At 44.1% G+C, this 10,923-nt stretch overlaps 1 protein-coding gene and 1 pseudogene across 1 annotated transcript; one reads left to right on the top strand and one right to left on the bottom strand.

The window, feature by feature from the left end:
• Positions 1-438: 438 nt before the first annotated feature.
• Positions 439-785, bottom strand: LOC121476339 (annotated as a pseudogene).
• A 367-nt stretch (positions 786-1,152) lies between these two features.
• RAET1E (retinoic acid early transcript 1E) lies at positions 1,153-2,032 on the top strand. The gene is given in 3 exon segments (XM_041732445.1): positions 1,153-1,159; positions 1,307-1,567; positions 1,752-2,032. Coding segments are annotated over 3 exon segments (549 nt in total).
• Positions 2,033-10,923: the final 8,891 nt, after the last annotated feature.

Raw genomic sequence — 10,923 nt, 5'->3', positions numbered from 1 at the left:
AACTCACTTTATCGTCAACAGTCGCACTCACACTGGAAGGGGTTTTGAGGAGAGTGGTGAACTTTGCTTTGTGATGTCTTTTCTTTTCTTTTTTTTTTTTAATGAGTAATCATACGTACAAGGAGCCATGTACAAAACTTTCCCTCGGCACCCCTTGCTCCTGTCTGATTCCAGCAGAGTCGTCAACCATGTTGATGTGATGACTTTGGGAGGTACCTGCCCCACAGCCACTTCCTGCCTCTTACTCTCCAAGGGTGTGCTTATCAGGAATGTGGCCAGTATCTTACATTGCAGGTCTTTTGTCATTGCTGCCACTGGCACAAGCCTTGAAGACTGTGAGTATCCTGGGATCTGGGGACCTGGCTGGGAGATAAGAAAGGGGAGGAAGACATGGTGCTTCCCCATGTCTCAGGCAAGTGCCAAGCTATCCTTGTGCTCTTTTTTTTTCCAGGTTCATAATTTATTGTACAAATTGAGTATCACATGATGAGTTGACATTAGCTTCTCCAAGCATGGGAACTTAACAGATGAGGTCCACGTTAAAGTCCATTTATGTTGCTTTCACAGCTGGTGTTTTTTTAGGCCTTAATTTGAAGTATAAAATCTTCAAAGCAATGCCTCCTTATGTGGCCAATACACTATTCATTCTACCTGTGAGAGTATAAGAGTTGAAATATTTTTTGATGCTAGTAAAATGGAATTGGGCATCAGTTTCTGGACCTGCCATGATTTCAATCTTGCAAAAGGTAGCAATTCCACTGGTTGTGTCCTTCAACATACGCAGCTAACCTGCGGCCCCTTGGAAGAAGCCGCCTGTATCCTTGTGCTCTTAAGGACAGGGACCCCAGCCTAAGGCACTCTGCCTGTACTGTGCTCCTCCCATAGGGCAGCTCTCTGTCTCCTGCCAGTTCCCACCTTCTACTCCAGAAAGCCTCTTCAGGTTACCCAGGAACCATCATGAATCTGGCATGCATCCTATGCTGTCTTTTTTTTTTCCCTTTCTGTTGAAAGTCCTCTCTGTTAGCTAGATTTCAAGTCCCAGGAGGGCAGACAGTGCCTTGTAGTTTCTCTACCTAAGAACTTGGCAGATGTCACTTAAAGTATTTGTCACATATATCCTTCTGGTAACAGTATGTGCCCTTCGAGGGCTCTATGGCAGGTAGTATCAAAGTGCTTTACTGAAGCTCAGCCATAAGAGATGGGGACTAAGGATGCAGACGATGGAGGGTGCTGGGATGGAGACCCCTTTCTCTGCAGTAGGCCTTTCAGAGAGTCTTGGGACCCCAGTTGCCTTTTTCTTTCACAGATGCTCATTCTCTCTGCCTCAACTTCACCGTCAAATCTCAGGCCAGACCTGAACACCCTCGGTATGAAGTGCAGGGCTCAGTGGATAAAAAGCCTTTCCTTCAGTATGACAGTGATAGCAGCAAGGTCAGACCTTTAGGTCTCCTGGGGAAGAAGGTAAATGCCACCAAAGCATGGACAGAATTGACCCAGATGCTGGCAGATGTGGGGCAAGAGCTCAGGATGATCCTGCCTGACATCAAACTGGAGAACATGACCAAGGGTAAGTAGAGGAAGGGGCTGGGGAGATGGAGGCAGTCAGCAAGAGAGGGAAAGAGCACAGCACATGCAGGGAAGGGGCTCATGTACAAAACGTCAACATAGGTCCCACCTCAGAGACACGCTGGACCTACTGGGAGATTAGGGAGCTCAAAGAGTCCAAGCCAATGACTGTGTGTGGATTGCAGGTCCTCCCACACTGCACAAACTGCTGTCTTGTCAGCGTGAAGCAGAATGATGCACTGCTGCGTCCTAGCACTTCAATATCAGCAGACAAATGACCCTCTTCTTTGATGCAATGAAAATAAGCTGGACAGTCGTGAATCCTGGAGCCGGAGGTATCAAGGAGGAGTGGGAGAGTAAGGGAATGGCAGACTATTTCAGGAGGATCTCAATGGGAGACTGCAATCAATGGCTTCAGGAATTCTTAGAACATTGGGAGAAAATGCTGGAGCCTTCAGGTAACTAAATGAGCACGGTAAGGAGGTTTGCAGCAGCTCTCTTTATAGGTCTAGTGCCTTCCCTGTGTGGATAGGAGGATGTGTGTGCAATTGGAGGTTTGATGGATCAGTTGCCTGACTGATCTCTTGGTGGACTGGAAAGTCAGTGACTGCCATAGGCCCTCCTGCCTATGCTCCTTTCTGTCTCCCCTCCCTCTGCTCAGGGGCCCTCTTCTCTGCTAACCAATGATCCAGTCACCCTGCACTGCTAGGCAGTCCCCAAACCTATAAATATCATTGTGCTTCCAGCCCTCTCTTCTTCCTCTGTTTTATTTATCCTTTAACCAGCACAAATGTCACTTCCTAGGAAGCCCTCACAACTTCCCCCAGACAGAATGAAGCATCCTCAGTTCTGTCACCCTCATAAAGTTCTGCCCACAGTGAACACATAAAACTGTGTGATAACCAGGTGGACATCAGCTGTCTCCCTCAGTAGGAATATGAGCTCCATGAGGATAGGGCACAACCTGGATCTGATAGAGTGCCACAGCATGAATCAATTTGGGCATGCCATAGGTTGCCTAGGGAAGGTAAGTGTTCAAGAAGGTATTTTATTTGTTTTTATTACAATATAATTAACTTACAGTATATATTAATTTCACACATACAATATAATGATTCAATAATTCTATGCATTACTCAGCACTCATCAGAATAAGTGGATACTTAATTCCCTTTACCTGGAAATCATTCCCTCTGGCAATTATCAGGACAGTGTTTTTTTTTGTTTTTTTTTTTTTTAGGTTTGACAGGGCTTCTATTTTTTGTTTGTTTTAGCACCATCAATAACTGTCCCAATTGCCAATCAGTCTTCATCCATCCTGAAAAGGCTATGGATCATCCTAGTAGTGATCAGTTCAGTCCTAATTACTTCTGCATATCAAGTAAGTGTATAGCAAGCTTGCCTCGAGCTGTGGGGGAGAATGTAGTCTGCTAAGGACTTGGGAGAGGTGAGCCATGGGTCTCATCCAAGCCCTTGTCCACTGATCCATCTCTACAAAGAAATGAGATCTTTCTTAGTGTTGAGTCTCCACACCTCATATTGGGGCTAGAGTTATTCTGATGTTGGGATGGTAAAAGTTGGTACAGGCAGCACAATAGTGCAGTGAGGAGAGGGGCAAGCCAAGGATCTACTCCTGAAGTGGGGAAGGGTTTAAGATCTATATCTTGGGTAGGGTGTTGTTTTGTTGCAATCTACCCCAAGATTCCTCTGGCTTTTTTTTTTTTCTAAATTTGTTTTTTTTTTTTTTAAGATTTTATTTATTTATCCATGAGAGACACACACAGAGAGGGAGAGAGAAAGGCAAAGACACAGGCAGAGGGAGAAGCAGGCTCCATGCTGGGAGCCCGACGTGGGCCTCGATCCTGGGACTCCAGGATCATGACCTGGGCTGAAGGCGGCGCTAAATCGCTGAGCCACCCAGGCCAGCTACCCTCCTCTGGCTTTTTGATGAAAAAATTTTTTGATCTAGGAGGATAGCATGATGTATTCAACAATTTTTGTAATGTCATAAGAGCTGTTCCATTATCAGAAGTTTCTTCTCTGGACCATGAGGGAACTACAACGTAAGACCAACCCTTGGTGGCAAAAACTGACATTAATGACAATCTGACTGCCAAGGTTAAATATGATCTTTTACCACAGGTGGGTTTGCTAAGAGCTAATGAAGCTTCAGCTTCAGAAAACCTTCTTTGCACTGACTCCTCCCATGGCCCTTGAAGGGGCTCTTACAATGTGTTGGCATGGTCATTTTTTTAAATTTGCAAAAGGAAGCTATTTGCCCACAAATAAAAGAGTTTGAACAAGGAAGCTGCCTGGGTTTTGTTTTGTTTTGGCTCAAGGGTAGAATTTAGTGATTCATCAGTTACATATAACGCCTAGTGCTCATTACATCAAAGGCCTTCCTAATGCCCATCACCAAATTGTCCCATGCCCCCAACCACCTCCCCTCCAGCAATCCTTAGTTTGTTTCCTATGATTAAGAGTCTCTTATGGTTTGCCTCCCTCTCTTTTTATCTTATTTTATTTTTCCTTTCCTTCCCCTATGTTCAACTGTTTTGTTTCTTAAATTCCAAGTATGAGTGAAATCATATGGTATTTGTCTTTCTCTGACTGACTTATTTTGCTTAGTGTAATACCCTCTAGTTCAATCCACATCATTGCAAATGGCAAGATGTCATTTTTTGATGGCTGGGTAATATCCCATTGTGTATATATGCCACCTCTTCTTTATCCATTCATCCATCAATGGACACCTAGGCTTTTTACATATTTTGGCAATTGTGGACATTGCTGCTATAAGCACACCAAGTGAGATTTTTTCCTGGGCTGCAAGGGTGCTTCAACATTCACCAACCAATCATGTGATATATAACATTAATGAAAGAAAGGACAAGAACCATATGATCTTCTCAATAGATGCAGAAAAAACATTGACAAAATATGCATTCTCTCTTGATAAAAATTCTCTGCCATGTATGGATAGAGAGAACATACATCAATATCATAAAAGCCATATATGAAAGACTCACAATGAGTATGATTTTCTTTTTTTTTTTTTTAAGATTTATTTATTTATTTATGATAGAGAAAGAGACATGAGGCAGAGACACAGGAGGAGGGAGAAGCAGGCTCCATGCCGGGAGTCCGACGTGGGACTCGATCCAGGGACTCCAGGATCTGCCCTAGGCCAAAGGCAGGCGCCAAACCGCTGAGCCACCCAGGGATCCCTGAGTATGATTTTCAATGGGGAAAAACAGAGCTTTTCTCCTAAGGTCAGGACACGACAGGGATGTCCACTCTCACCACCGTTGTTTAACCTAATGCTGGAAGTCCTTGCCTCACAATAAGACACCAAAAAGAAGAAAAAAAAAGCATCCAAATCAGCAAAGAAGAAGACAAACTTTAACTCTCACAAGATACTCTATGTAGAAACCTAAAAGATCCCCCAAAACATTGCTAGAACCAATACAGGAATTCAGCCAAGTCTCATGATATAAAATGAATGCACAGAAGTCAGTTGAATTTCTATACACTAACAATGAAACAGAAGAAAGAGAAATTAAGGAATTGATTTAATTCACAACTGCATCAAAAACCATAAGATACCTGGCAATAAACCTAATCAAAGAGGTAAAAAGATCTATATTCAGAAAACAATAGAACACTCATGAAAGAACTTGAGGAAGACACAAAGAAATGGAAAAACATTCCATGCTCATGGATTGGAAGAAGAAATATTGTTAAAATGTCTATGCTACTCAGAGCAATCTATATATTCAATGCAATCCCTAGCAAAATACCATCAACTTTTTTCACAGAGCTGGAACAAATAATCCTAAAATTTGTATGGAACCAACAAAGACCCCAAATAGCCAAAACAATATTGAGAGAGAAAACCAAAGCAGAAGGCATCCCATTCCGGACTTCAAGCTGGATCACAAAGTTGTAATCATCAAGACAGTATGGAACTGGCACGAAAACAGATGCATAGATCAATGAACCAGAATAGAGAACCCAGAACTGGACTCTCAACTCTATGGTCAACTAATTTTTGACGAAGTAGGAAAGAATATCCAATGGAAAAAAGACAGTCTCTTCAACAAATGGCTTTGGGAAAATAGGACAGCCACATGCAGAAGAATGAAACCGAGCCATTTTCTTATACCCTACACAAAAATAGACTCAAAAATGGATGAAAGACCTAAATGTCAGGAATCCATCTAAATCCTAGAGGAGGAGGCAGCCCTGGTGGCTCAGCGGTTTAGCGCCGCCTTCAGCCCAAGGCCTGATCCTAGAGACCTGGAATCGAGTCCCATGTTGGGCTCCCTGCGTGGAGCCTGCTTCTCCCTCTGCCTGTGTCTCTGCATCCCTCTCTCTTTCTCTATGGCTCTCATGAATAAATAAATAAAATCTTATAAATAAATAAATAAATAAATCCTAGAGGAGAATGCAGGCAGCAACTTCTATGACTTCGGCCACTCCTACTCCTTGCTCTACACATCTCCAAAGCCAAGGGAAATAGGCGTAAATGAACAATTGGGACTTGATCGGGATAAAAAATTTTGCACAGCAAAGAAAACAGTCAACACAACTAAAAGGCTACCTATGGAATGGGAGAAGATATTTGCAAAGTCTTATCAGATAAAGGGCTAGTATCCAAAATCTCTAAGACACTTACCAAACTCAACACCCAAAGAACAAATAATCCAAACAAGAAATGGGCAGAAGACATGAACGGACATTTCTCCAAAGAAGACAGACAAATGGCTCATAGACACGTGAAAAAATGTTGAACATCACTCAGCATCAGGGAACTACAAGTCAAAACCCCAATGAGATACTGCCTCACAGCAGTAGTCTGAATGGCTAAAGTTAACAAGTCAGGAAATGACAGATGTTGGCAAGGATGCAGAGAGGGGAGCCCTCTTCCACTGTTGGTGGGAATGCAGGGTGGTGCAGCTACTCAGGAAAACAGTATGGAGGTTCCTCAAAAAGTTCAAAACAGAGCTACCCTATAACCTAGCAATTGCACTACTGAGTATTTACCCCAAAGATACAAATGTAGTGATCCGAAGGGGCACCTGCACCCTAGTGGTTATGGCAGCCATGTCCACAATAGCCAAACTATGGACAGAGCTCAGATGTCCATCGACTGATGAATGGCTAAAGAAGAGGTGGTATATATACACAATGGAATATTACTCAGCCATCCAAAAATGAATCCTGCCATTTGCAAGGATGTGGATGGAACTAGAGGGTATTATGCTAAGTAAAAGAAGTCAGTCAGAGAAGCCAATTATCACATGATTTCACTCATATGTGGAATAAGGAAAAAAAACAGAGGATCATAGGGGAAGGGAGGGAAAAATAAAACAAGATGAAATCAGAGAGGGAGGCAAACTATAAGACTTACGGTGTTTCTTAATTAGGAAACAAACTGAATGGGCAGGCCAGGTGGCTCAGCGGTTTAGTGCCTGCCTTAGCCCAGGGCGTGATCCTGGAGATCCGGGATCAAGTCCCACATCGGGCTCCCTGCAAGGAGCCTGCTTCTCCCTCTGCCTGTGTCTCTGCCTCTTCTCTCTGTCCTCTGTGTCTCTCATGAATAAATCAATAAAATCTTAAAAAAAAAAAAAGGAGAAGGAAACAAACTGAAGCTTGCTGGAGGGGAGGGGAGTGGAGGGATTAGGTAACTGGGTGATAGACATTAAGGAAGGCACTTGATATACTGATCCCTGGGTGTTATGCAACTGATGAATCACTGAACTCTACCTCTGAAACTAATAATAATTATATGTTACTTAATTGAATTTAAATTTTGAAAAATAATTAAAAATAAATGAATAAATAAATCTTTTAAACCCCCCCCCCCACAAAAAAAGGAAGATAGAAAAAGAAGGAAGATCTCCCCCTGCCCCAGCAACAGCCCACTAACCATCACATGCAGTCAATGAAAAGCAAAGGTACAACTAGAGGAAGGAACCTGTGTGTCTTTGCAGAGGGTGCAGCATATGTGTGTCAGGCAAGCAGGCTTGAGTGTAGGGGAGAAAGTATATGTGATAAGGGGATGTATGTGCCCAGGGGTGGAGGAGGTGTTAGTGGTAGAGCAAGGACTCCTGATGATCTTGACTGATATTGAGCTGGAGAAAGTGTGGGCCCAAGAAAAGGTGTGCTGGGACGCAGGCCCTGAAGACCATGGGGTGGGCAGGAGAATAGATGTTGAGAGGAGATGGGCAGCTTTGCTGCTGTGGAAAAACTGAAATGGTCCTACCTCAGGGGCCCAGAAAACCTAACTGACAATAAGAACCAGACTTAGAGCAGTAGCTTGGAATGTGCATAGAGAGAATATAGATGTTCTGGGCACAAATTATAGGACATGTTGGGCCCTAAGGATTCTGTCGAGTGATCTCTGTAGATGTTGAAGGGATGGTCTTCCCACCTTCCAAGTCAAGATGCTCAGTAAACCTGAGGCAGGTGGACACACCAGTGGATCGTGGATTCTGTTTTTATGGATAGATTTCTCTCATCTTTGATTTGGTGAAGATCACTGGACATTGATTCCAGCACCAACCAGATCATTAAAGAGCAGGGAGAGAATGTTAGAGAGCTGACTGTCTCAGGAAGGTCTCAAAAAGAAGGGTTCTAGGAGCACTGGAAGGACATTCTGGAGCAGACAAGTAACTGAGCTGGGTGGCACAGACACATAATTCTCCTGGGAGGATATTGAATGCCTGCCTTCCGTGTGTGTGTGTGTGTGTGTGTGTGTGTGTGTGTGTGTGTGTGTGTAGAATGAGTCAGTCACAGATTTCCTGGTAGACTTTTGGTCAGGTGCTTCAGTCAGTTGAGCTTCCAACTCTTGATTTTGGCTCAGGTCCTGATCTCAGGATCATGGGAACCCTGCTTAAGATTCTCTCCCCCCGCCCCTCCCCTGCTTGCTCATTCTCTCTCTCTCTCTTTCTCAAGAAAAAAAAAATTAAAGAATCAAGAAGAAGAGCCTCTGAGTTTCACATCTGCCCCTTCACTGTCTCCTGATAAAAAATATGAGCCTCCTATCACAAAGTAATTTTGACCTGGGCAGGCTCAGTTCTAAGCCATGATGAAGCCTCACTATCTTAGAGCAGTGAAAAAGGGCAGGAAGCCCCAAAAAGGTTGAGGCTTATTTCTTTTTAAAAGCTGGACTCTGAAGTGAAATGTGAACTTACAAAGTAAGAGTATCCAAACATGCTTGGCAAATGTTGGCTTAAGTCACACCAGGCTGCTGCCTTAGGGGCCCACCTGGTGGGTGGCAGGGTGGCAGCAGGAGCCCAGGGAATAAACATATGCAGATGTGGGCACGGGAAGTAGCATGATGGATCCAGGTGATCTCTTCATAGGGTGGGAGATGCCATGCACAGAGCTGCAGACACGGGGTTCTCTGCCTTTAGCCCCTGATGGAAGGTGCCTGAAGATGACTTACCTGCCTCAACCAAGCAGGCTGGAGTTTAGGCTAGATGCCCAGCCACAAAGGGAATTAGTGAGCAGGGAGGAAGGCAGATGACCGATTTTAGAAACTAGGTCTCAACAATGAGGATTTAAAGGAAGGTGGGCCTCCACGGACACCTGGGATTTGGAACTCTGCCAGCTTGTTTTAGGCTACCTGAGTCTGCTGCTGAAGGGCTACAGGTCTGGACAGGGACAGGGCAGGGTTCACCTGGTGAATATTGAAGTCCACGCTGAGTTCAGGGAGGATGGAAGGCAGGGCAGGCCCAGGAAAGGCTATGTTAGAGATATGGAGTAAAAATGTATCCTCCCATGCTTCCTCCACCTTTGGGGAGAGCCTCCCCACTGTGTCTCATAGGTCTCCCCATCAGAGGAAGAATCAGCACCTAAGAATAAAGAGAGCTAGTGTGCTTATGACACAGCCCTACTTTGTTGCCTTTGGCATTTCTTGACATTGCTTTTGCTGTTGTGACAGAAGAAAGAGGAGATTAGGCAAAAATTAATGATGAGGAAAAGAGTTGATGGGAAATGTCTTAAATCAGGAGACACTAGGCAGGGGGTAGATTCAAGATAATCTGATCCAGAGTCTAGCATAAATACTTTCTTTTTTCCTCTAAAGTCCAGAGACTGTTCAGTACTAGAGAGCAAGACTCCGCTACTCAGAGCTCCTGAGCCACTGATTTAATTAATCTTACTTATGTAATGAAGTCTCCATAGAAACCCAAGAAGTTGGAGTACAGAGAACTTCTGGATCAGTGAACTTACTGCGGGACTGATGTTCTAGAAAAGAACATGGAAGCTCTGTGCCCTTCCCCATACTTTGCCCTGTGCATCTCTTCCCTCTGGCTGTTCCTAAGTTATCCACTTACAATAAACTGGTGATGCACTAAGAAAAGTGTTTTTTCTAAGTTCTATGAGCTGCTCTCACAAATTAATGATATCCAAGGAGGGGATTATTGGTCGGTCAGAAGAAGCATGGGTGACGGTCTGGACTTGCATCTGGTATCTGAAGGGTGGTGTGTCAGGGAGCCTTGTAGGACTGAACCCTTGACATGTGGGATCTAACGCTATCTCCACATAGACAGTGTTAGAATTGAATTAAATTGTAGGATATACAGCTAGTGTCTGGAAAGTTGCTCATTGGTGCTGGGACCTTTCTCCTCCACCATCACTGGGATTGAGTGCAGAACCATTTTTGTGGAACTTTGTTACAGCAGGCCTAGCAAGTGAACACCCATGACATACAAAAATTAAAGGCACGGTTATCACAAAGGTCTCAAAAGATGATTGCAAATGACAGGCTGGGAATTCTTGGTCAATGGGAGAAAATGGTGGAGCCGACAGGCAAATGAACATGTGCAAAAGGGAGGGTGATGGAGTGAGCAATAGAGGGGCTTTGCTGGTGGGTTTTCTCTGGCATCTAGGCAATTCTCACCCACTGTCCCTGTCCCTTACACATCACACCCCACCTCACCCCCAGATATTCCTTCCCCCTAACACTCCTGGCCACCAAACCAGTATCTACCCACCTCACCACAAGTGTGGAGGTAAGGTAATGCAATTGTTTCTGTATTATAGATGAGCGTATTGGGGTTTAAAGAGAGTAGGTGGCCTGTCCCAAGGCCACACAACCAGTAAGTATTGGCACAGGTGCTGCTGTTGGTGCTATATTTACCAGGCTGAGTTGCAGAGGAGATATTGTGCCAGTTTTTAAATATTTGAAGGACTGTCACTCAGGAGAAGGTACAGATTGCTCTGAGAGACCCCACAAAATGAACTGAGACAAATACTTGGAAGCTACAAATAGATTATAATTGAATAGAAGGAAAAACATTCTAATGAATATAGTAGAGTTGCCCGAAGATGGAATCGCTTTGATAT

Source organism: Vulpes lagopus, chromosome 2 (assembly GCF_018345385.1).
Source record: "Vulpes lagopus strain Blue_001 chromosome 2, ASM1834538v1, whole genome shotgun sequence".
NCBI lineage: Eukaryota > Metazoa > Chordata > Mammalia > Carnivora > Canidae > Vulpes > Vulpes lagopus.
Note: the sequence above shows the minus strand (reverse complement) of the source record. Positions and strands in the feature narration are given on the sequence as shown.